A 22,466-nucleotide genomic window follows, 5' to 3' on the forward strand; every position below is an offset into this window, starting at 1 on the left:
TATATTGGCCCATAGGTATCTTCCGATGCTTAAAGACGTCTACGGCACTGTGCTTTAACAACAATGGATTAAATATTCTTTGTGGACAGGCGGCAATACAGCTCTTTGGCTTCGTTTCTAAATTAAACTCGAAGATGAGCTTTGATCAATTTAAACGCCACTAGCAATTAGGAGATATTCTTGCACGTGCTTGTGTCACTCTGTGTGCTCTGTTGTCATAAAGTCGAGGGGTCTCGTATAGCAATTGTGGTTGATCTCCATGTTATCATTATTGAGGACTGTATAAGTTTAGGGTTTGAACGGGAGATATGGCACAGAGTAGCACAAGAATAAAGAGAGCGCGCTTTGACTTTTCATTAGACTTCCTAAAACAGCACAGCGCGGGAAGTTTGTGGCCGAGTTGAGTGTCGCACAGACGACGCCTGAGACGCGTGTGGTCGGACGCGTCCGAGACCACTTAGACTTCCTAATTAGGTCATGACTTACTATACGTGTAACAGGTCGTTGATTGTGGGCGTGTTTCGTGGCCTGGACTTCTTTATAATGGGCCATTTACTCCTTCTGAGTTTCTCTTGTGTGTCTCTATTTAAACTACCACTACCAAGCAAATGACTACTCTCAAACTTATTTCACATCCTTCTTCGGTCGTCGCTCCAAAGAGTACTCCGTTATGCCATCCTTCTGTGCTTGATATAACGTCAATGACAAGATCAATCTATCCTGATGATGCTGATTCAGCTGGTCTGCATTTCGTCTTTCCTTATGCTGTTAGATCAGTCTTGTGCCATCCGAAGACTCCGTCAACCTCAAACAATTCTTTAAAACATGCCGGGAATGCAACAAGAATTCAAATTAATGCCTGTGTGTCTCGAGGACTACGCTTCGATTCCGGAAGATGGGTTGCTTATAGACGCAATTATCTTGCAGTCACAGTAGCAGTCAAATTTGATATTCCTTTGCTTAGACGAGCGCCGACTTCTAGATTCTCTTCTCATCTCCATCGTCAAATGCCACCATTGACTGATTTCACGTTCTCAGTCCAGATCGATCGAGAAAGACCTCTGATTAGTGTGCCAGTGAAGTACTTCACTACAGCAATCTATGCAGAAGACGAGAGCACAAGCCGACCGATCAGTCTCGTCCAGCATACTTCTAAACGTGACAACGGCCCCCGTCGCGATCCGGTCATGACACGTATATCACCAACTATGGGAGACGGCCGCATATTGGCCACACCAGTCGGAAATCCATTGCCAACGCCTGGATCTGATCTCAATAGCGACTTCCCTTACGAACCTTCCGAGATCAGGCTTGATGGCAGTGTCAACGGCTCATCAATACACGCTCAGGAAGTTGTCTGCTTCGAACGGATACAGTTCAAACAAGCTACTGCCAACAACGGCCGGAAAAATACTGCCCAACAGACATTCAGATTGGTCGCGGTCTTGTATGCGGCTGTGTCCGAGTCAGATCTTCCAGAGCCTTTACGGTCGCCAGAAATAACGTTATCTTCGGGACAGGAGCAGCAGGTACGGTACTTTGAACTTCAGAGAGTTTCAACTAGCGGCATCATGGTTAGGGGCCGGTCACCTGGCCATTACGCAAAACGTGGAGGACTAATTCAGTAGTTTGATTTAAGCTGGGTTCATTTATTTTTATTTGCTACTTGTGATACATTTGGCTCTCGTTTTGGATAAACAGGCGTCTTTACCAGCTACTTTAATTTTAATAATACTATTAAATGTAATGCACCGCACCCTCATCGTCTTGACTGACCCCTGCAGATCGACGAGACTCTGGAGATCTGTGCTACGTGACCGCATTCCCATTGTGGACAGGCAGTGGCTGGCATTGTAGACAGTTAGTGGCTGGCATAATATCCGATTTCGGAAGTAGCACAGACTGTATCAATGCAGCACCTAGAAAACCTTCAGATTTTTTATGCATGTTTCGCTCCCTAGTTTGGTTCACGCCTCATATCCAAATAAACTTTGAGCCTCATATCGTGTGGTAAAGCCATGCGGATAAATGACTAATATGTTATGTCAGCAGCAATAAATTCTGTTCCTTTGATGGCTGTCTGCACAAAGGACATTCAGGCTTTGTTTCGTCAGTAAAGTCCTGTCAGACAAACACAGACATTCTTACCTTTTCGCTACACCACTCACATATGCAGGTCCAACAGAAGATATGGCCGCATGGCGTTGTGGCAGGATCGGTCATGTATGACAAACAGAGTGTGCACTTGCGCGATTGTTCCGGGATGTACGGGAGCTGGTTCGGGTCAGATAAGTCTGTTGAGGCCCTTCGGTCGTCGACTGGGGTAATTTTTTTCTCGGTTACGTTGGACTGTGGCTCGGGCCTGTGTAACGACGGAAGCAGGAGTCGTGCTTCGCGCATTGACTTAATTAACAGCTGACAAGACAGCAGCAGGCCGAGGATTTCGTAACCTGGTCTCTGTTCGTGCTGTTGTAAATGTCGCGGAAAAATCTACCCATTAGTACACGCTTTGACTAAGCAGCACAAAACATACATAGCGTAATCCCCAGAGCCGTTTGGAAACGTGATAATATGATCCATAAAAGTAAAACAGGGCCATGTGTAGCGCGGTCAATGCCTCTCCTGAGGTGAGACTGTGCAGGTTTCTATATAGTACTTTTCGGATTCGCGATCTCAGACTCCCACCTCCGCCTGTTTCTAACTTGTCTAGTTTCGTTTTGACTGCTCGCTGCAGCCGAGGAGCAGCCTTTGCAAATAAGTACGGTACAATTGTGCCTGTTGCAACGAAACCCACGCGACGCTATTGTTCAGTTAAGTTTTTCAAATACACAACTAACGCACCAATAAGCCCGGTCTTGCAGTCAGAGAGTTATTGACCAAGAAAATGTCGCAATACTCCTCACCCAAAGTTCGAGCGCTGGTCAAAGTCGTCAAACTGAGATAAGCCAATGCAGCAAGTAACGAGATTTCTTGATCCCAGCTATGCAACAATCTCGATCCTAAATTATTAATGTAAGTCTTTTTATAATGCATCGCAAGTACCGTAGATATTGCGTAGAACAGTAGTTATCTTGTCATCTAGCATTGAACTGATCTGGTCATCTTTCTGGCTTGCTCGGACTAGGCTGTTAGTTTAATAGCGAACTCGATTTTTAAGCTTCATACTAATATCCGCTGCCGATGAGAACGAAAACACATCTGAATGTGACTGAACAGATGCCATTGTTTGCTAACCCTTCCATAGTGCAGTTTGATCGCAGTAAAACCTCGGTTTAAAATGTAAGTATATGGGTTTTGTACTAATAGGGCAAGGGCAATTTTAAAAACAAGTCACAAATCACAATGTGCAGTAAAAGAGGCTCATAAAGCCTTAAAACTCTAAAAGGGCGTTGGGAATGCAGCCAAAAAAAAACTGGATCCGGCGGAAGATTCAATTATATCTGTTAACGGTGAACACAGTCCAGAGAATTGTTACTGACATTTTTTATTTAAACATTACGACTGGATATACTAGAGATGTGCTAAGCCACCACATCTTTTTCTATAAATATAATTGAAAGTTTGGCTGGTTTTTAAAAAGTGACAGTTTAGGCGCGGCAACATCTACGCGTTATCTAGGTGCGGCAGCATCTACGCGTGATCCTTTTACGAGCGAAATATCTTTGACTCGTCGTTTCGACTGACATGGATTTGACAGAGAGCGGAACTGAGCCAGTTGATATCAACATTGACGAGCTATTCAGTGCTTACTTCCCTCTGCCATACCGTGTGATTTCAACACTGTTAATTGGTATGTATAACTTGTCACGAGACATCATTCGCAGCACTGATACGAAATAGGGATTTGGGCATGGGGATTATCATTGTATATATTGTCTGCAGTGAGAATTGATGTTGAAAGCTTACTACGATTTAATGTTCAGCACGCTGGACCGCCACTGTATAAGTCTGTATTTCAAATTGGAACAGTCTTGACATTGATATATTCTGTTAATGGTGTGCTTTATTGGATATCTGGCTATACTCGGACAGTATTTCATGTTTTGGGAGTTGATCTGTTTCCATTGTTATGTTTCTTCACGATTCCTATTGTTTTTTTTTACCCTGGAATCGCATTCAGACAATCCGGTCGGTATCGGTTTCTGCGCACGTTGCGACGGATTTCAATTGGTGGATTAGACCGCGAGAGTCGATTTGCAGATGTGTTGGCTGCGGATGCGTTGACATCGTACACTAAAGTTCTTGGAGATGTCTGGATCATGTCGTGTATGCTGACTTCTCGTCGATCTATTGCTGAGATACCTGATCGAACATGTGGAGGGCGACTTGTGGTACCGATTATTATTTCTGTTCCTTACGCAATCAGACTGCGACAGTGCTTGATAGATTATATAAGGAGCGGAGGACAACAGCGAGTGCATCTGTTAAATGCTGCCAAATACTCAACTACATTTCCTGTTATTTTCCTGTCTGTTTTTCAGCGCTCCATTGGATTTGAAAAGTTAGGTGTTTATCACTTATGGTAAGTGTATTCAACGTTCAAGTTATAGTTATATTAACAAGGCAGGGTGTTGTCAATGATTGTGAACTCAGTGTACTCGTTTTACTGGGACGTGGCGATGGATTGGGATTTGACTTTGTTTGAGACCAGTGTAAAGTCTAGCAGCAATCGGGGGTTACGGTCAATCTTACACTTCCCGCCTAGTTTTTATTACGCTGCCATTGGTTTGGATTTCATCTTGCGATTCACGTGGAGTTTGAAGCTGTCACCTCACTTATACTTTTTAAATGACTTTGAGGGTGGTGTGTTTGTATTAGAAGTGCTCGAGCTTTTACGACGATGGATTTGGCTAGTGCTGCGGATAGAGACCGAGTGGATCAGGACTACGTCTTCTGGACGACTGCCTGTGTCGGATGTGCCAATGGTTCACGAGGCGAAGGATTAAAATAGATTTTGCATTTAGGTTGATGTTTTGGCGGTGGTTTTTCGCTTGTAAAACAGGTGTGTGTACTTTATATGTATCTAATAGTTTCGGCATTATAATTAAATATTGTACATGGTCATGACTACATTGGCTTGCTTCGCGACGTCCGTTCTTTCCTTTTATTTGCTTTTCTCTCGGTCGGCGTCAGGTATTTAAACTGCTTTTTCTTTTTTTTGGGAGGTACCTGTATGCCGTTCTGGATTTTTTTTATTCTGTCTGCGTACAAGGCTGCCCGCACAAGACTTTTCCTCAAAACCTCATCTGCATCCGGCTGTTGCGGCCGCGATGGTCTATCTGGCATAGTCAAGTCTTGGTCCAGATCATAGTCTTCAATGATCACAGTCGCATCGCCGCTGATGAGACTGTTATCTGTAGCGTCGTCTTTTTCGTATTTTTGGATCCTTTTACCTTTCAATATCGGCTTTAAGACATGTGCCCCATCTGCCGCGTCTTGAATCCCTAGCCATTCTTCATCTTCTTCATTTTCACTTTCGTCGTCTGAAGAGTTAGACGCGTCAAACCCTAGTTTCTGGTCTTTGAACATCATGCTCGCGTGCTCCACTCGTTCGGCCAGGTCTTGTTTTTTCCGTTCCCGTATCTATCTCGTAAGTATTCGAACCATTGTAATTTCTGCACATGCATACCTCTCGTCGCTCCTCCAGTCGTTCCCACCGCTCACGCTCTTTCGCATGCTCTACAGCTTTTTCCTTGCGTTCCAGATTCCGCTTATGAAAGCCGGTCAAATACTGTCTACCAAAAAGTGTTAGCCGCCTTATTGGTTTAAAGATCAGAAAACATACTCTCGAGCATCTGTATCAAACAAGATTTCACGTGGCCGGCGGTCGTTACCACTACTTTTGAACCCTCCTCGGTGCCCACCTCTGTATCCACCTCGATGTTGACCGCCGCGACTTGTTCCGCGGTAGTTCCCGTTTGTTCTGTATTCAGACATTGTTCTGACCTTGTTTATCAGCTCAACGTCGCGTCTTGAACTTTCAAAGTTTTTAGTGATGTTCTATGTCCGGGTAACTTACTTATGGGCATCGACACCTACAAATACTGTTTAGAGACAAAGACTATGTATGAGCTTTTACTAGTTATTCGTTTCTTTCTAAGAGATTATTAGATTTTGTTTTGTAGAAAGTAATCTGTGCCATACACTAGTGTTCTAAGCCGTGATCGTCTTGATCGTGCCTTTTAAATGTTAATTTTACAACTATCTCCTTTTAACGCCTTCAGATGCGTCAGGGTCTGGTTGCTTCGGATGTTTTTAAACGACACTTACAGTCATTTGATCACCTGGTATTAAAACAGCGTATGCTTAAGAATGTGAATGCCAGGCTAATTTTGAACGCTCAATCGGTCTATATATTTACCACGTGCTTCTGTAAAATTATAAATCTGTTACTATCAGTATCATATGCGACCCGCACGACTTACAGACAATACCGACTGGTGACGTGCATTGTTAGCGCACATGATCAAAGTAGAGACGAGACGAGGTTTGTAAAAAGGGTTTAAAAGTATGAGGCTTGAACCGTGTTTGGTGAGCCAACGCTAGTGAAGCTGATGGAAAGTGAAGGAGGTGGCTTGATATAGACCGTGGTCGACGAGGCATAGTTTTGAGTGTTGTCCATAGTGAGAGTGAGACTGTACTCCTTGATTTTACGGCCAGGAGGCATCTTCAAGATCGGGTCAGGGTTCCTATCGCCGGTGCATGCATGTCTCTTTACTTTGTAAAAGATCAATGTGAGGTGCAGCAAAGAGAACTAAAACTGCCCAGCTACTACCTCAGGTAATTAATAAATTATAATATCACAGAAGCCTGGCAATAGTTATAATTTCTATCTTAGACTGTGCTGTGCTGCGCTGCTGCGTATTAATCTGGTGACCAAACCCTTTTAAGTAAGTAAGTCTGTAGCGTAAGTGGCAGCTACTCAAAACTGGCAGAGACTAGCTGCATAATTGTTTTAGTATTTGGAAGTTAAATAAATAAACATACAGGTTTTGTGTACTTTACAGACCTAATCCTTTAATTTAGAGATGATTTAAATACAGGGCTAATCACAATAGAGCGGGACTCCTGGATAAATAGAATTGAAATCCAAAATTGACCCAATTCAATCAAAACTGCACCAAATTTGACTGAACAACTTTGGTTCAAAAGTAGAAATCACTGGAAGGGAATAAGATGCAAGCAAATCAATTCATTTTGTTAAAGTGAACGTTTATTTACAAAACCATCAAAAGTAGGCACGATACCCACTATTAAAACGTTAAATGAATTTAGTGACTCTAGCTAGACTTGAGTGTGACAATTTCATTCGTACAAATTAATTAATTTACTGGCGCAAAAGAACGAAGAATGAATTTGCTGCGTACAGAAAAACTGATCACACTCGATCGAGTGCTATACAGGTACTTCCTCTCAGTGCCTGAACCCTAATATTTGCGTGTCGAGCTTGATATGCGACGCAGTTAAGCGAATGATTTTTTTACTTTTGACGTTGCTTTAATTCTATATACTGTTTGCTTTGAAATCGTTAATCTGCTGAATTAGAGGAAATTTGAAGCTGGTGCATAAAGGCTTCATGGCTTCCGTTTTCCGCGACAGCAAGGTGCAGTTGACAGCACTGATTGAAACAATGTGCTGACGAATGTTCTGGCTGTTCAATAAAAGCTGTAGTGGTGACTGTTTCTGTGGTTTTTGAAATTTATTCTAAGTTTTTCTGTTACTGTGTTTATCTGTAGTGTCTAGACAGGCTTCTTCTTGTCACAGCTCGTTAGAAAGTATAAGCAGCTTGTTGATCCACAAACTGGTATCATGGTGCATGAATGATGGTGATGTTAGTCTTTGGCTGACAAGCATTTGCAGGCATGCGAGATTAATCAACGCAGAAGCTTCTGTTCACCCACCACCTTATTACATGAATTGAAATATCGACACAGTACATTCATCACAATGAAAGTATTTTTGTATTTTTATACCGCTTCGATTTCAAATTTCAATCGCTGTTTCACTCCCTGCTCTGTGTTCTTTCAGTACAATTATTGAAATTTCATCTATAAAATTTGGGGTTGTTAATATGAATCATTTTTACAAAGAATTCCACGACATGCGGCAATAGATTGCTCTACCGTCGTGCAAAGCGCCTTTATCAAATTGGATCACTGTTTCTGTTTACACTGATGTGCCATTTACCAGTATTGCTGTTTATTTTGAAATGTATTGGTTCATGCAGGTATGCTAACAAACATTACGCAAACGGCAATAATGATTGATCTACTACGATGTCCTTTGATTCTACGGTATGTGTGGCCTGCGTCCAGTATAAACTTAATAGACCCGGAAAAACATAAAAAAGAATATGCGGGTAAGAAGTGTAACACGGAATATGTTTTAGGGGTGTGTCCATACAGCCTCAGAAGGTATACATAATAGAAGATGGAATCCGTATTGCGAAAGTTGGTAACTTCGGAAAGCATAATTCTAACTTTAGGCGATCCCCCTTTAAAGTTTGAAGTGGATCTTGAGGCATTTCCATATATGTAACGACGGGCTCTATTTATGCCGTAAGATTGTGTTACTAGTTCTTTAATCCCAAAACGTGTACATTTTTTTATCTGAAACCCCGAATCCCCTGAAACCCTGAAAACAAGCATAAATTGGAAAATGCAGCTTGTTTCTGTTGACGTTGCTGCTGACCGGCACACCAAACTCAGTTTGTTAGAGCACCTCTCTCTCTAACAAATACCCCGGCTAAAGAAATTCCAGCTACTTGTTAGTTTTGTAGTCGCAATGTCTACAGATTACTCTTTAGTTGACTGGACGGCGGACAATTTTTGTGAGACAAGACGATTATTGAAGTATCTCTTGGAACACGAAGACAAGCAAGTGATCTGCGACCCCTCTAACGGTGACAAGTCAGTGCACGCCGAAAGATTCCGGATAGCTCGAAGTATAGCTGTTGATTTGTGGAGAAATCATGCCACCATTGGTCAATACGTCGCGGAACCAAAATCAGAGGCTCACAAGGCTGCAGTCGTTCACTATGGCAAAGAAATCCAAAATAGAGTCAATGTTTTAGCAAAGGAGTATCAAGATGGACAGCTCTCCACAAGTAAAACAGACACAGATGAAGTTGGCGGTATGTATTTTGCTATTGTTTTCATACACTGAGTACTTACTACATAACAGAAAAACCAAGAGTGGAAACCCCATATTATGACGTTCTTTGCGAAATCATGAATTGCCGTCCAGAAATTTCAAAGGGCACTGCTCATTCTTGTGGAGATGGAAGCAACGTGAACATAGGGCGGGATTTAAAGCGCAAGGGTAGCCCGACGCCTAACTGGCTTCGTAGACTTGGTGCGCGTCGAACCCGAAAATCAGGTTCTATCGCGGCAGATGGCACGGCCGAATCGTCTGAAGCTGAGGAAGATTGGAGCGCAACTGACGTCGCTGCTTTTCTTGAAAGCATTGCTAACACTGTCAATTCTAATCAAGAGTGCATAATGAAAACAATTTCTGCATCTCACGAACAACAAAAAAATTCGATGAAAATGCAATGGGATGGGTGGGATGAGCCCAGTTTTATGCTCCGTCTCCTCCCCCGTCTCATCCCCGATTATATCCCCCCTGAGCAAGAGAGTGAGATTCTTCAAGCAATGCGTGAGTATAGTCAAGCAAAATATGAATGCGAGCTGCAACAGCGACAGCAGGATCGTGAGTGTCAAGAACAAATGTTTGCGCTAGAATTACAGGCTGTAAAGCGCATGGGAGATATACAAAATGAGTTGTTACGCGATCTGATTTCCGCTGTTTTGAAAAAACCGCTGACATGAAGAGGAACACTTTGTCTTGTTTTTGCTTCTGTGTTCGCTTTTGCTTGCTGTTAAGTCGTTGGATCTTCATATAGAGTGTTTCAGTAATTTGAATTTACATTGACTTATACTTAATTAATCTCGATCATCAAAAGTCAAAAGTTTTTTGCGCTGCGTTTTCTTTTAAAACTTAAACAACCTGACAATGCGGTCCCAATCATCTGTTGGTAACCAGTGAGAACATTATTTTAAAAAACATTTAAAACAGTTTGACATTGAGACCTCACTTTGTTATTAATTATGAGTAATCTCGATTTCAAAAATTGAAGAGCTGATTTTTGCCCGTCAGAATATCGACGCGTCGCGTTTATTGACATTTGTGCTTACAAACTTAAGGGTATATAATCTGTGTGACCGTAGGGTTTGAACTACAGATTTGTGGGTTAAGCAAGATTTTTCAGCAGCTTTTAAGGGATTCGTATCGGGTCATTTTAGCTATTGTGATCAGCCCTATTTTTTGGTCTGTTTCAAATTAAAGGGTTAGGCTTGTAACACTGGTACATTTATCAAAACTATTTTTTAATCTGTGAATTATTTAAATGTTCCTACTGGCACGAGACTGACGTCAGTGTGTTAAATAAAGCGAACATACAAGTTGTCAAAAACATTGCTCTTTGAGCTTTATCATTAATGTTTGAAAAGTCTAATAAATAAATACACAACACACTACATATGAAGCAATCGCTCCTTGTACTCCTCGTAATCGGGCACCATCCGCCGTAATCGTTTCTTGAGCAACACCTTTGCCTCGAACTGAGCTTTGGCAGTCTCGATTTGTGCCGCTCTGCGCTCCTCATGCAACGCCTTGTCTGCCAATTTCTGCTTCTCGTAGTCCTGCTCGAGCAACGGAATCTCCGCCTTGCGATACGCGCGCTCGAGATGGTCGATCCGTTTGGCGGTCAGACGCATCCGTTCACTGATATCTTTTGTACGTTTCTCGGTCTGCTCGATCTCGACCTCGCGTAGTTGCGCAGTATCCATAGTCTCGAGCGTACCGGGAGCAATCTTGATTCCCTTCGAGATCATCTCGTCCGCGATCTTGCGCTTTTCCAACTCCATGATCGCGTCTTGCTCGCGACGAATTCGGTCGAGTTCTCGCTTGCGCATCTCTTCCGCCAATCGGGTTTGTTCAGCAGCCTGCTCCTGCTGCAACTTGAGCGCCCGCTTCCGACTCTCATCCTCCTCACGCTTCTGCAAAATGGTCTCGGCCTGCTTCAAACGGTCCTCAATCACGTTCTTGCGCTCCAGCGCAGCTTTGTGCTCGGACGCGACGCCACTGACAGCGCGCTGCAGAGCCGCTTCCTTGGCAGCAGCGACCGACGAGATGTAGTCCGTGTCAACCAGATTGACAGTCGCAAACAGAGCCTTGGCCAGTCGCGACAGCTCGGTCCGGACAATCTCGGTTGGGGTCGGCTGCAACTGCACGGCGGAGTCAGAAGCGGCCTTGGACGTCGCGTATACGTCAGACTCGAACGTAAGCGAGTCGTCGGCATGGTTGATTTTGATTGCAAGCTCGCCCTTCTTGCACCCATTCATGATAAACTTCTCAATCGTTGTCGGGCTGACAGAGAATGGTGCGGGGAAGTCGACGAGCTTGACAACGAAGTCGAGCTTGAGAGAGTCGTACACCTGCGACAGCTGCTGGAACAATCGGGTAAGAATGACCTGGTGCAACGGCTGGATGTACCGTGCGAGTTCGTCATCCTTGACAAGCTCAGACATGATTGGAGAGATTTTTCTGCAGATGGAAAGCGGGTGGAAATCTACTTCAAGAATCTGGTAAAGGGCATTGATCTCAGGTCTGACTCGGCTGAGAATTCCTTTGGAAAGTGCCTCTTTGAGCAAAGAAGCGCGGCTAGGAGCCTTGGACAGACCAAGTAAGCCAGACAGTCTCACGTTCTTGTGCTTGGACTCGTCAACGTCGTACATGCCAGCTCTAAATCTCGAAGTGCTAATTACAGGAATCGCAATTGCAGACAAAAGCACGATAGAAGCTGATCGAGAAGCCTCGGCTTCGGTCATCGGACGGGTCTGAAGACGCAAGTTATGGTATCTTGACGCAGCAGCAGCATGGAACAAATAGTTGTCCGACACCAAGAAAATCTTAGTCAGCTTCTCGTAGTAGTTGACCATCATTGCTGGCTTTGGAGGACGCTTGGAGATGGTAAGCAAAGTATGAATGTCTTCGACCGACCGGAACGCTTCCTGCCAGAGCTCGAGCTCGACAGCCGCATTGAGCTGCGCGAACCGGGTGTCAAGATGGCGCTGGAGAGTATCTGGGTCGTTCAAGTTAATTGCATGAACTTGAGACAAGTTCTTGGACGCGCTCTGAAGATGGTTTCTAAGCAGTTCACACAGTCTGCGGAACTCGGTCTTGCGGGCGTACTTCAAACAAAACTGGAACGCCTGGATCGCGGTTGCCTGGTACATGATTTCAAGTCTTGCATTGTTGCGCAAAATCTCAAGCACGGTTCTGTAGGCTTCCCACAAGAACTTGAGCCATGGGGTCACGACAGCACGGTCGGTTCTGTCCTTTGACTGCTCGGTCGAGACGGTCGAGAGCATGATTGACTCTGGTGTTTCTGAAGCTTCAAGATCATCAATCGTGTCAAGCGCAATTTTATCGGCCTGTTCCTGGGCTTCGTTGACTTTCTCCTTTGAGAGATCGATGAAACGTTTGAGCACGACTTCAATACTTCCAACTGACGTGTTTTGCGCCACGTTTTTGTAAGTATAAAGACCTTCTTTTGCAAGTTTGCCTCTGCGTAGCTGCACGCACAGCTCAACAAACCGAAGCATGATTGGCTCCAACGACGCGATTGGAGTGTTACGAGTTCGTTTGGACGTGATGATTTCGTGCAGCAAATTGAGAGCATCGCCAGCCTGTTCGACAGCGAGCAACTCTTCGGCGCGCTAATTGTCAGTCCTGTTCATATCATATACTACAGTCCATACCTTCAGCACGTTCTCTGGACGAACGTGTGGTGCCATGATGAATGGTTTTGGTGTTGGTGAAAGGAGCACTCAAAAGTAAAAATCTTTTTGAGATTTGCTTACCCTAACCCTACAATACTAAAAGTTTATGTAATATATTTATTATTTTGCTTTATTTTGCTTTTGCTACAACTTGAATTTATTCATTTATTTGCTACTTAAATACTATAGTTAATACCTAAAAACCGAGCGCAAAGAACAGGTGAAAAAAGCAACAGTAATACTGTATATATCACGTGATCGCATATCAGGGGCGAAAACAAACCTCAAAAAGGAGCGCTTTCTTCTTTCTTAGGCATTTCCACGTCTTTGAGCATAAAACGCAGAGAAAAGGGTGAAAATGGTGAGTGTAGCACCAGCTGGAGTGGTGCGAGACCGGAAAGCTTCGTTACTTGATTTGAAGCTCAAACGGATGAATGAGCTGGTTGTGCGGTTACAAGAGGATCTAAACAGGCCTAGAGTGCCGACTAGTGAAGCATGCCAATCGTGAGTGAAGAATAATTGTGGTGTACAAGTTGTTTGGACTGATGAGAATAGGATTATGCAGTATACGAAGAATACAAAAGATTTTTTGGTGCCGAGTGTTTGGGGTCCTATGGATAAGAGGGAGGATCCGTATTCTCCTCCATCTAAAGGTGGATGCTGTAGTATTATGTAAGTACTGGCATATTGCCATAGGTGGGCATATGGAGTTTATAAGGGTGTTACAAGGTTCATATCGTTGGGTACGAGAATTTGGGTACGAGAAATGGAGTGTGACTACACAGTGAGGGGAAGAAAAGGGATATAATACAGCTCAATTGAAGGCTACTCAAACATCGCAAGAGGTTGTAAGAACCTATCAAGACCAAGATTAAATAGTTCATTATCGACACCACCAAAACTGTGTTCTGCTGGACTAAGAGGGTTTTTGATGACATATTCCACAAACAGTCCGGCATGGACTTGTTCTAATATCGGCCGGACACCTTCAGCTTCAGTATCTGTAATCATCACAAACCGTAAATTTGTTTGTGTCTCGTAAAAATGCAATTTGTATTTTGATGTTTTGAATGCGAAGAAGCTCTCTTTTCTGATCCTGATTAGTTCATATTCAACGTAATTGGAAACTTTGAAATACTCACGACCCCGCAAGTTTAGTGATCAGATTCCGAATGGCAAAGACACTTCCAAATATCAGCTTTGCATCGTCATCTACACTAAGTGGACTAGTGCCTGTAGCCGGACCTCCTCGGTGTTTGTCCTTGTCGACTTCTGGTTTTGATTGCAACCGCCTTGATGGACGTTTATAGTCTTTGTAAAAAATACAATCGCCTGTTATTAGCATACACATTAAAACGCGATGTACTCACAATGCCTGTCGAATATCCAGAAACTGTAGATTGTCATGATTTAACGAACTTGTTCAACATGGAGAGCAGCGTAAATATTAAGTTAGCATAAATACATAGTATGGTAGCATTTATGCAGGGATAGTTGATCTCGACGTTGGTGAATCTCGGGAATTCAAAATATTGCATATTGATTACGGAACAAGGTCGGAAGGGAATGAGCATTTCACGTAAAAACGTGCCGGCGCCACTCGTGGTACTGAAGGAGAATGGACTGTTGTTAAGTGAGCATTCAGGTCTGAGATCTCCTCGGCGACAACATGTCCGAGTCGCCGGCACGAACGAGGGAGGGCAAATTCGAGTGAGTGATATAGTCTCAGGCAGGAGTGTTGCTGATTGTATAGGAAACTTTGAATGCGAAATTAAATGAGAATGGAGAACAGCAATTCATAAATCAATATCAGTTACTGGACGAGATTGGTAGAGGAGTATTTGGAGTGGTTAGGAAAGCAGTTGATCTCAAAACTGGTGAAGTTTATGTATGTCTGCGTAGATAAGCAGAATAAAGCTAACAACTTCAGGCAATTAAGGAATTTTCTAAATCAAAGTTGCGACGACTCACCAAAGCAGCGTTACTACGTGAGCGAGGACCTCGAAGTCCACGACCACCATCAAGTCCAATGGTGTCAAGTAGTAACCCACTTGATCTAGTCCGACGCGAGATCGCTATTCTCAAGAGATTAAACCACGTCAATGTTGCAAGCTTGTTTGAAGTGCTTGATGATCCGGATGGTGACTCATTGTTTATGGGTGGGTTTCAATTGATGTGGATTAGGATCATGCTGAGTTTATAAAGTGTTGGAATGGTGCGGCAAAGGAGTGCTTATGAAGCTTACATTAGATGAGATTCAAACACCGTATAATGAGGAGCAATGCCGTCTTTATTTCCGTGACTTGGTACTAGGAATTGAATATTGTGAGTATTATTCATAATTTGTGATAACCACGTATTGATATGCAAGTGCATTCACGAGGAGTCATTCACCGTGACATTAAACCTGACAATTTACTGCTTAATCATGACGATGTAGTCAAGATTGTCGATTTTGGTGTATCCGAGATGTTTAACCGAGCTGGCGACAGAGCAGGGGACGGAATGAGCAGCAAACGGGTCGGCAGTCCTGCGTTCATGTCACCAGAGATGAACAACCGCGCATTAATCTCAGGTCGCGCTGCAGACGTGTGGGCAATGGGTGTAACCCTGTTCTGTCTTGTTACAGGCAGATTACCGTGGGCGTATGCTAACCCTGTTGAACTGGCTCGTGCGATACGCGAAGACGAATATGAGCTACGAGAAGACGTTTCTTTGCAATTACGTGACTTGATTGGAAGAATGCTTGACAAGGACCAGCAACGACGGATCACACTGTCTGAAATACGAATACATCCATGGGTTACAGCTGAAGGCGAAGATGTTCTTGTTAGTGAAGACGAGAATGTAATGGTCGATGCTAATTATGTGACTGCATCTGAAGTCGCATTAGCCATAACCAGTTTGTGAACCAACTAATGAACCATTAATTGAACCAGTTTAGAAATTACGTAAAATCAAATCAGAATTCGCGCATACCAACACGCACATGTACTAAAACAGGGTTAGGGCCCTACCGTTGACTCCGCTTCGCTTTCTTTCCGCTTATATTTTTTTCCCTCCGCCCTTTTCCCTTCTTCCCTCACACTCACACTCACACACACAACAACAACACGCACAGTCAAGGGGGAATAAAAAGGCTGTTTTGTTTTTTTGTTAGTTTAGAAAGGAAAAGCGAGAGAGAGTCCGGACTGGCTTCGGCGGTCATTTTTGTGTTTTTTAAGTTTTATTTGATCATTTCTGAACTTAATCGTCATGATGTTTTGACCCTTCATCAATCAATCAATCCTGCGGTTTACGAGTACATTTAACTATACAAAATACAGAATCATATTCGACATTTATGCTCAAATTGAATCAGAATCCGAGTGCGAATTCGCGTTCAAATGGAGCCTCAGAGACTTCGTCTCAGGCTCCATCAAGAGCATCTTCTGTCACGCGAATGCACTCGGTAGGTCGGTTTGTCTTGTCTCCAGACGGCAAAACTCATCAGCACTTTCTAAAGTCTGCTAAAAGACAAGAAAAGTTATCAAACATGTTAAGAGATATGGTTGGTGCTCGCAAAAAGGATGATTCAAACGTTGATGAAGCTCAAGGGTTGTCGCTCGTGTCGAGCTGGCTTAGATCTGAAAGAGATCATCATGCGACGGCAAAAAGTAACACCACTCCTTCTTCGCTGGTTGAAAAGTACGGCAAGTGTCATGAAATTATCGGAAAAGGCGCGTTTGGGGTTGTGCGGATATCACACAAAGTCGATCCAAAAAGTGGCTCTGGCGAAAAGCTATACGCAGTTAAGGAGTTCAAGCGCAGGCCGTCTGAATCACAGAAACGATATACCAAGCGACTGACAAGCGAGTTTTGTATCTCGTCATCGCTAAGGCACCAGAACGTGATCCACACGCTCGATCTTATTCAAGACGATCGTGGCGAGTATTGTGAGGTCATGGAGTTCTGTGCTGGCGGAGATTTGTACACTCTTATTTTGTCGTCCGGTAAGCTTGAGACTATAGAGGCGGACTGTTATTTCAAACAGCTTATGCGCGGTGTTGTGTACATGCATGAGATGGGAGTCGCGCATCGCGATCTAAAACCAGAAAATTTACTGTTGACCACCAATGGTGGATTGAAGATTACAGATTTTGGTAACGGCGAATGTTTCCGGATGGCATGGGAAAGAGATGTGCATCTGACGAACGGGGTTTGCGGTTCTGCGCCGTACATTGCACCTGAAGAGTACACCGAGGACGAGTTTGATCCGCGCGCGGTCGACATATGGGCGACCGGAGTGATTTACATGGCCATGCGCACTGGCAGACATTTGTGGAAGATTGCACAGAAAGAGGAGGATGAGTTTTACCGCAAGTACTTGCAAGGACGCAAGGACGAGGGCGGGTATGAGCCTATCGAACAACTAGAACGTGCGAGATGCAGAAACGTAATATACTCTATTCTGGACCCGCACCCAGGTAGAAGGATCACTGGAAAGCAGGTATTGAATTCAGAATGGGGGCGAGAGATTTCAGTGTGTGATGCTGGTGAAGGTCATTGATAGATTTTTTTTTCTAGCGGGATGAGCCGTAATGAAAATTGCGATTTGATTGAGTCGCGGAGTGTCGCCTTTCAGTTGATAAAACTGTGTAGTTCTCAGCGGTACAAAGGCCTTGTAATATAGTATCGGATAAGGGTTAGGGATATGTGCGGCGTACTGATGGAATCTTGTTATGTACAGTATAGTTCGGTCATTCAATGAAGACAAGTGACGACATGGAAATAGCACAGTTTGATGTAGAAGCGTATATTCAGAATTATTCAAAGCGGAATGCCGTTAATCGGCTCCTGTTTATTGCCGACAAAAGCCCTGAACTAGCTGAGAACGCGCTTGTACTTGCGATTACACGACTAAAGCAGAGTCTGGATGTGAGTCGATATGAAGACACGGTCGAGCGGTTGAAGGAGATTTCTCCTTCGAACAAGTTTGCGGCTGTAGATCAGGCGTGGATTGATACTGTGACGAACAAGAGCCGGATCACGGGCGACAAGCTTGAGTTGGAACTTAAGAGTTACAAGAACAACTTGATCAAAGAGAGCATTCGGATGGGCAATGCCGAGTTGGGGAACTTCTATCTGTCGGTTGGTGATTTAGCGAATGCGAGCAAGTATTATTCAAGGCAGCGAGAGTACTGTACTACGCATAAGCATGTGGAGGATATGTCGATGGACATGATAAGGGTTGCGGTGCTGCAGTCAAATTGGTCGCAAGTCGAGAGCTCGCTTTCACGAATTGACGCACTGCCGTCTAAGAAAGACGAGATTGCGCCGTATCTGAACGCTGTTCGGGGATTACTGTCGCTCTCGCAAGGATTGTTCCAAGCGGCGGCAAACATATTGCTCAAGGTCCCTGCGGAAGCGTTCACGAAGGAGACAGAATATCAAGTTGGAGAGTTTACGTCAATGCCGGACATTGGGTTGTATATCGGATTGTGTGCGATTGCGACGTTTTCCCGTTCGGCGCTGAAGGACCTGGTTGACAATGACGGGAATTACAAGGACTTGTCCGAATCGCACCCGCATATTCGGCAGCTGTTGGAGTCATTCATTGGGTTTGATTACAAGCGAGTGTTTGCGACTTTGGACGCGCATGCGTTCGAGTACAAGCTTGACATTTACGCTAGCGGCCATGTGGACAAGCTGCTAAGCAAGGTGCGCGAGAACTGCTACGTGCAGTACGTCAGCGGGTACAAAACAGGATACCTTTCTACCATGGCAGTCCGGTTCGGGTGCGACGTCGGCACGGTCGAGAGTGAGATTATTGAGCTGATTGAGCAAGATAAAGTCAAGATCAAATTAAAGCTTGACGACGGGACGTTTGTGGCGAATGTGGATGACCAGCGTGCGAACGCGTACAGGCATGCGATGGCAGTCGCGACTGGGTACGAGCGGAATGCGAAATTGCTGCTGGTCAGTATCAATGTACTGAGCGGTGGATTGGAAGTGAACGCGAGTTAAAGTCAATGCTATGGTACAAGTCTATATTACATTTTTACGTAGAATCCACGAATCTGCGTGGTCGACCATGTTATCAAGAGGCCATTTGCCTATCGGAGTAGCAGAAAGCGCGGTCTGTAATCCGGCCTCGTACATTTCGATTCCAGCCCATGCAATCATCCGCGCATTGTCAATGCAAAGCGCAGGCGGCACAAAGTAAAATTCAACGTCTGCAAATGCCGCCTCGAGCATCGCTCGTAACGTGCTGTTTGACGCTACACCGCCAGACAAAACGAACCGCGTCGGCCGTGGGTGGAACAGCGAAAGCGCGTATCGGGTCCTATCAATCAAGTGCTCAAACACGGTGCGCTGGACCTGGGTCGCGACAACTTCGCGCTCGCGCTCGCTCAAGGTCCGGTCCGCAATGCCGTACTTGACCATGGTCTCAAACGACGCAAACGAGAACGCGGCCGATTGCGGTCTGTTCGGTTTCGTCTTCATTGGTAAACTCATTCTGATTCCATCACGTGCAATTTCGTCTGGCTTAACTGGACGCGTGTTGTTTACGTTCTTTACGAACGCGTCAAGTTGGGCCGCGTGATGCACGCCGCAAAACCCGAGCACACGCGCACATTTGTCGAGCGCATCTCCGATCGCAATGTCGACTGTCTCAGCCAGTATAACGTGGGTCAACGCGGAAGAAGAGTGCACCAGCAGCGTGTGTCCGCCGCTCACGAGTAATGACACGAACGGGAACCGCGGTGAGTCGAGCGCGAGCATGCGCGGGACCAACAAATGTCCGAGCATGTGATTGACCCCGACCAGCGGGACGTTGAACGCAACCGCAAGCGCTTTTGCGTGTTCGAGTCCGATCGTAAGACAGCCGCGCATGCCCGGTCCTCGTGTGGCACAGACAAGATCTGGTGGAGACGGGTGGGTAGCCAGCGCGGATGCAACCAGAGGGGCAAGCGAGGTCATGTGATGAGCGATGGCTTGGACCGGGACGATCCCGCCGGTCTGGGCCGAGTTAAGTGTCATTCGCGCATCAAACACGAGTTCCGGTGGAGACGACGCCGTGTGGTCTAAGACGCAGACCGCGGTATCGTCACATGATGTCTCAATTGCAAGAACACGCAGTGTCCGTACAAGCGAGCGAATCCGTGGAGGTGGCCGGTGCAGTGTTGTGCGTGTGGTGGAGAACATAGTGGGTATATAAAATGAGTGAGGCTGAGGCTCGAGAGTTCACGATGGTACACACTCAAATGGATGATCTAATTAGACCCTCACAATTAAATCCGGAAGAGGCGGCAAAACATCTCGAGACTTTGCGAGAGCTTGATGAGGTTTGTTCGGTTGGTTTTGTATTGATGTGCTTGGACTGACAAGGAACAGAGTATTGTGTCAATACTCAAACACGCGTCAGAATCACTGGCAGTACTCAACTCAGTACAAGATAACACAAAAGAAGAGTTTAGTGAACACGTGGGGGAGTTTTACGATGCGCTTGAGAAGACCACAGTAGGACTCAGGAGCGAGACGAGTGCGCTGATTAAGTCGAACGTGCTTCCGACTGCTGGACTGGCAAGAGCAGAATGGGTTGGTGTTAAACAAGCGAATGATGCTGTTGAGCACGCAAAGAGTGTTATAAACAGGCTATGATTTCTGCGATGATTTGTCTATTTTAATGTAGAATTCTCTTGATTATCTTTAAAGTGCCTATAGAACAATACTATAAACCTCCCAAAAAACTCTCCAAAAAAAATACAACTAACGCTTTAAATCAAACAAAATAATCCGAAGATCAGACACGGCATCTGAAATTCTCTAATATATCAAGAAAGACAATTTCAAGTTACAATGAAAGCACTTAGAGAATGACGCAAGTGTAAGCAGCGCCTTAATGAGATTAGTAATATATTCATGTAGAACACTGTAAAAGAACATACTATCGGCTTGAGTCTGAGTCTCAGAAGAGACAGCGACAGGTTTAACAATGACAGTGATAGATTCCATTTCTGATATTTGTTTGGCTGAGTTTGAGTGTTTAAAAGACTGTAGTGAGAGTGGATGAGGAAAAAACAGAATAGAAGCAGGAAAAGGACAGGGCTTTATACTTTTCTCTTTCAGCAGAAATAAAACAAATTGAACAATATCAAGAGCCAGTTGATAATAGGGGCAGCAGTACCAAGTACATTTAAGTACAATTGAGTACATCAAAGTACAATAATAAAGCGAAGTCATCTCATACTTCGTGTAACGAAATGCAATGCAACTTTACATGCTATAGTTTGCACTGCTGATCGTAAATTGAGCCATGTAATCTCTCACCCCTAAATTGATACACGAGACACGGCCAGTTCGTTCAGCACAGTTAAGCTCGGTAACTTTCAATAAATGACAATTTTGATAACATAAAATGACAGATTTCGACTTGTAAAATATGGTAGCCACAAAACGATTCCGTTTGTGGGGTAGTGTGTGATGGCTTTGAGATGGACACGATACCGGATTTGTATTAATCAGAATACGGGTATCATATAAAAAGGGAAATTACAACAGATTAACAACAGATTATGACATAAACATAAACAAATTAAACAGATTTACAGTGACTTGTCTTGAACAGTGTACAGTGTTCAACAATACTAAAAGCTGTGCACGTCGTGATAGTATTGTTCTCTGTGGAGACGAGTACTAATTATAGTCACGTGCTATCAATCGGTCGTCCACCACTTCTACTTCGTCCATATGTGTTATTAGCAGAAATAAAATAAATTCTAATTAAATTCGTTTAGTATATAGTTATGTATTTATATATTTTTATAAATATGCTTATTCTGGATGATCTGAACGAGACGAAGTATATTTAAATGAGTGAGCTTCAACTCATAGGACTTGTTCAAAGATACTGTTGACTGTCTTATGCGATTCCTGTCTATCTTGCCACGTGGTAAGTCATGTCTCTGTTTGTTTTTCACGTGGCTGAACGCCTTCTGTTATCGATCGAGATCTTCAGATGGGATAGGTATCACTGTGTTCTGTCGATATTATTGTGTCTGTTTATTATATGCTATGTAATTCTATTTGTACAGAGTTGACTGATGCTATATATGACTTTGTCACGAGCACATTGGATCCTGTTAGTCTTGATGGACTTTTGGATAATCTATCAATTGATAGAACTGTATCAGTCTGAGTTTCAATAGACAAAAGCTTGTCTCAGTCTGAGTGATCAACTGTTTAAGACATTCTTCTACTTTAGTCCTCCTTTTAATCTGATTTAAGTCCGATCTTTCTGATATTTTACCTGTTGACCGTTTTGGTACTTGATATGTGTACACTTTCAATTTCGTTTCCTGAATTACGTCAATATCACAGAAACAGTTGACGGAATTACAGTAAGCTTTTATCGCTGCCTATCAAGGCACTTTCAGCATTTCGTTTACTAAACGGCAAATGAATCAAGATAACCATGGTTCACTTCAACAACAATTTCAATTTATAAGTCTACACACAATCTGTTTCGCTAGCTTACGTCTTAGATTAGGCATTCTATAATACTGCTTCACTTGGCGTTACTGAAACTCAGATCAAGTTGTTTATATTTGCATTTATGTCAATAGCAGTCATGTTAGT

The 22,466-nt window shown here is 44.0% G+C and overlaps 13 protein-coding genes across 13 annotated transcripts; 8 read left to right on the top strand and 5 right to left on the bottom strand.

Moving 5' to 3' along the window:
- Positions 1–701: 701 nt before the first annotated feature.
- Positions 702–1,628, top strand: V1512DRAFT_268962 (uncharacterized protein; the record flags this gene model as incomplete). The annotated part of the gene is made up of 1 exon (XM_066917550.1): positions 702–1,628. The coding sequence occupies one exon, from the start codon at positions 702–704 to the stop codon at positions 1,626–1,628; it is 927 nt and encodes a 308-aa protein (XP_066774035.1).
- A 5-nt stretch (positions 1,629–1,633) lies between these two features.
- Positions 1,634–3,242, bottom strand: V1512DRAFT_231627 (Pex12 amino terminal region-domain-containing protein). The gene is made up of 6 exons (XM_066913993.1): positions 3,166–3,242; positions 3,043–3,120; positions 2,842–2,999; positions 2,534–2,800; positions 2,149–2,490; positions 1,634–2,100 (listed from the first exon to the last, which is right to left on the bottom strand). Exons 1-6 carry the CDS (start codon positions 3,221–3,223, stop codon positions 2,041–2,043), a joined length of 963 nt encoding a protein of 320 aa, XP_066774036.1. The 5' UTR covers positions 3,224–3,242; the 3' UTR covers positions 1,634–2,040.
- A 170-nt stretch (positions 3,243–3,412) lies between these two features.
- V1512DRAFT_218155 (EXS family-domain-containing protein) lies at positions 3,413–5,067 on the top strand. Its single transcript, XM_066913619.1, has 3 exons — positions 3,413–3,790; positions 3,841–4,522; positions 4,568–5,067. The coding sequence occupies exons 1-3, from the start codon at positions 3,685–3,687 to the stop codon at positions 4,944–4,946; spliced, it is 1,167 nt and encodes a 388-aa protein (XP_066774037.1). The 5' UTR covers positions 3,413–3,684; the 3' UTR covers positions 4,947–5,067.
- Positions 5,068–5,937, bottom strand: V1512DRAFT_250464 (nucleolar protein 12-domain-containing protein; the record flags this gene model as incomplete). Its single annotated transcript, XM_066914661.1, has 3 exons — positions 5,068–5,583; positions 5,630–5,735; positions 5,786–5,937. The coding sequence occupies 3 exons, from the start codon at positions 5,935–5,937 to the stop codon at positions 5,068–5,070; spliced, it is 774 nt and encodes a 257-aa protein (XP_066774038.1).
- A 2,675-nt stretch (positions 5,938–8,612) lies between these two features.
- On the top strand, positions 8,613–9,974 carry V1512DRAFT_255974 (uncharacterized protein). Its single transcript, XM_066914902.1, has 2 exons — positions 8,613–9,133; positions 9,184–9,974. Exons 1-2 carry the CDS (start codon positions 8,785–8,787, stop codon positions 9,828–9,830), a joined length of 996 nt encoding a protein of 331 aa, XP_066774039.1. The 5' UTR covers positions 8,613–8,784; the 3' UTR covers positions 9,831–9,974.
- Positions 9,975–10,464: 490 nt separating this feature from the next.
- Positions 10,465–12,874, bottom strand: V1512DRAFT_231632 (uncharacterized protein). The gene is made up of 2 exons (XM_066913994.1): positions 12,825–12,874; positions 10,465–12,782 (listed from the first exon to the last, which is right to left on the bottom strand). The coding sequence occupies exons 1-2, from the start codon at positions 12,858–12,860 to the stop codon at positions 10,536–10,538; spliced, it is 2,283 nt and encodes a 760-aa protein (XP_066774040.1). The 5' UTR covers positions 12,861–12,874; the 3' UTR covers positions 10,465–10,535.
- Positions 12,875–12,992: 118 nt separating this feature from the next.
- Positions 12,993–13,886, top strand: V1512DRAFT_255977 (GGL domain-containing protein). The gene is made up of 2 exons (XM_066914903.1): positions 12,993–13,349; positions 13,401–13,886. The coding sequence occupies exons 1-2, from the start codon at positions 13,204–13,206 to the stop codon at positions 13,519–13,521; spliced, it is 267 nt and encodes an 88-aa protein (XP_066774041.1). The 5' UTR covers positions 12,993–13,203; the 3' UTR covers positions 13,522–13,886.
- On the bottom strand, positions 13,642–14,270 carry V1512DRAFT_284423 (Longin-like domain-containing protein). The gene is made up of 3 exons (XM_066918021.1): positions 14,216–14,270; positions 13,988–14,177; positions 13,642–13,935 (listed from the first exon to the last, which is right to left on the bottom strand). The coding sequence occupies exons 1-3, from the start codon at positions 14,250–14,252 to the stop codon at positions 13,671–13,673; spliced, it is 492 nt and encodes a 163-aa protein (XP_066774042.1). The 5' UTR covers positions 14,253–14,270; the 3' UTR covers positions 13,642–13,670.
- An 83-nt stretch (positions 14,271–14,353) lies between these two features.
- V1512DRAFT_255981 (Pkinase-domain-containing protein) lies at positions 14,354–15,792 on the top strand. The gene is made up of 5 exons (XM_066914904.1): positions 14,354–14,555; positions 14,599–14,733; positions 14,776–15,004; positions 15,051–15,170; positions 15,217–15,792. The coding sequence occupies exons 1-5, from the start codon at positions 14,412–14,414 to the stop codon at positions 15,753–15,755; spliced, it is 1,167 nt and encodes a 388-aa protein (XP_066774043.1). The 5' UTR covers positions 14,354–14,411; the 3' UTR covers positions 15,756–15,792.
- Positions 15,793–15,918: 126 nt separating this feature from the next.
- Positions 15,919–17,598, top strand: V1512DRAFT_255984 (kinase domain-containing protein). The gene has a single exon (XM_066914905.1). The coding sequence runs from the start codon at positions 16,189–16,191 to the stop codon at positions 17,392–17,394; it is 1,206 nt and encodes a 401-aa protein (XP_066774044.1). The 5' UTR covers positions 15,919–16,188; the 3' UTR covers positions 17,395–17,598.
- On the top strand, positions 17,599–19,053 carry V1512DRAFT_255985 (26S proteasome subunit RPN7-domain-containing protein). The gene has a single exon (XM_066914906.1). It carries the CDS (start codon positions 17,610–17,612, stop codon positions 18,849–18,851), a length of 1,242 nt encoding a protein of 413 aa, XP_066774045.1. The 5' UTR covers positions 17,599–17,609; the 3' UTR covers positions 18,852–19,053.
- V1512DRAFT_5234 (glycoprotease family-domain-containing protein) lies at positions 18,862–20,211 on the bottom strand. The gene has a single exon (XM_066918426.1). The coding sequence runs from the start codon at positions 20,031–20,033 to the stop codon at positions 18,873–18,875; it is 1,161 nt and encodes a 386-aa protein (XP_066774046.1). The 5' UTR covers positions 20,034–20,211; the 3' UTR covers positions 18,862–18,872.
- V1512DRAFT_255988 (uncharacterized protein) lies at positions 20,071–20,558 on the top strand. Its single transcript, XM_066914907.1, has 2 exons — positions 20,071–20,173; positions 20,223–20,558. Exons 1-2 carry the CDS (start codon positions 20,078–20,080, stop codon positions 20,487–20,489), a joined length of 363 nt encoding a protein of 120 aa, XP_066774047.1. The 5' UTR covers positions 20,071–20,077; the 3' UTR covers positions 20,490–20,558.
- The last annotated feature ends 1,908 nt before the right edge of the window (positions 20,559–22,466 follow it).

Source organism: Lipomyces arxii, assembly GCF_038497795.1.
Source record: "Lipomyces arxii strain Phaff 12-163 unplaced genomic scaffold V1512scaffold_1, whole genome shotgun sequence".
Lineage (NCBI taxonomy): Eukaryota > Fungi > Ascomycota > Lipomycetes > Lipomycetales > Lipomycetaceae > Lipomyces > Lipomyces arxii.

Coding starts and splice junctions, on each gene's coding strand:
- V1512DRAFT_231632 (XM_066913994.1), bottom strand. CDS start 12,860: ATGGCACCACACGTTCGTCCAGAGAACGTGCTGAAG. Junction 12,783..12,824: donor GTCCAGAGAACGTGCTGAAG/GTATGGACTGTA, acceptor ACTGACAATTAG/CGCGCCGAAGAGTTGCTCGC.
- V1512DRAFT_255977 (XM_066914903.1), top strand. CDS start 13,204: ATGGTGAGTGTAGCACCAGCTGGAGTGGTGCGAGACCGGAAAGCTTCG. Junction 13,350..13,400: donor ACTAGTGAAGCATGCCAATC/GTGAGTGAAGAA, acceptor TGATGAGAATAG/GATTATGCAGTATACGAAGA.
- V1512DRAFT_218155 (XM_066913619.1), top strand. CDS start 3,685: ATGGATTTGACAGAGAGCGGAACTGAGCCAGTTGATATCAACATTGAC. Junction 3,791..3,840: donor GATTTCAACACTGTTAATTG/GTATGTATAACT, acceptor GATACGAAATAG/GGATTTGGGCATGGGGATTA. Junction 4,523..4,567: donor TTAGGTGTTTATCACTTATG/GTAAGTGTATTC, acceptor TTAACAAGGCAG/GGTGTTGTCAATGATTGTGA.
- V1512DRAFT_255974 (XM_066914902.1), top strand. CDS start 8,785: ATGTCTACAGATTACTCTTTAGTTGACTGGACGGCGGACAATTTTTGT. Junction 9,134..9,183: donor AGACACAGATGAAGTTGGCG/GTATGTATTTTG, acceptor ACTACATAACAG/AAAAACCAAGAGTGGAAACC.
- V1512DRAFT_231627 (XM_066913993.1), bottom strand. CDS start 3,223: ATGGCATCTGTTCAGTCACATTCAGATGTGTTTTCGTTCTCATCGGCA. Junction 3,000..3,042: donor TGTTCTACGCAATATCTACG/GTACTTGCGATG, acceptor TTAATAATTTAG/GATCGAGATTGTTGCATAGC. Junction 2,101..2,148: donor GTGAGTGGTGTAGCGAAAAG/GTAAGAATGTCT, acceptor GACGAAACAAAG/CCTGAATGTCCTTTGTGCAG.
- V1512DRAFT_284423 (XM_066918021.1), bottom strand. CDS start 14,252: ATGACAATCTACAGTTTCTGGATATTCGACAGGCATT. Junction 14,178..14,215: donor CTGGATATTCGACAGGCATT/GTGAGTACATCG, acceptor TGCTAATAACAG/GCGATTGTATTTTTTACAAA. Junction 13,936..13,987: donor ATCACTAAACTTGCGGGGTC/GTGAGTATTTCA, acceptor AATCAGGATCAG/AAAAGAGAGCTTCTTCGCAT.
- V1512DRAFT_255981 (XM_066914904.1), top strand. CDS start 14,412: ATGAGCATTTCACGTAAAAACGTGCCGGCGCCACTCGTGGTACTGAAG. Junction 14,734..14,775: donor TCAAAACTGGTGAAGTTTAT/GTATGTCTGCGT, acceptor TAACAACTTCAG/GCAATTAAGGAATTTTCTAA. Junction 15,005..15,050: donor TGGTGACTCATTGTTTATGG/GTGGGTTTCAAT, acceptor GAGTTTATAAAG/TGTTGGAATGGTGCGGCAAA.
- V1512DRAFT_255985 (XM_066914906.1), top strand. CDS start 17,610: ATGGAAATAGCACAGTTTGATGTAGAAGCGTATATTCAGAATTATTCA.
- V1512DRAFT_255984 (XM_066914905.1), top strand. CDS start 16,189: ATGCTCAAATTGAATCAGAATCCGAGTGCGAATTCGCGTTCAAATGGA.
- V1512DRAFT_5234 (XM_066918426.1), bottom strand. CDS start 20,033: ATGTTCTCCACCACACGCACAACACTGCACCGGCCACCTCCACGGATT.
- V1512DRAFT_255988 (XM_066914907.1), top strand. CDS start 20,078: ATGGTACACACTCAAATGGATGATCTAATTAGACCCTCACAATTAAAT. Junction 20,174..20,222: donor CTTTGCGAGAGCTTGATGAG/GTTTGTTCGGTT, acceptor GACAAGGAACAG/AGTATTGTGTCAATACTCAA.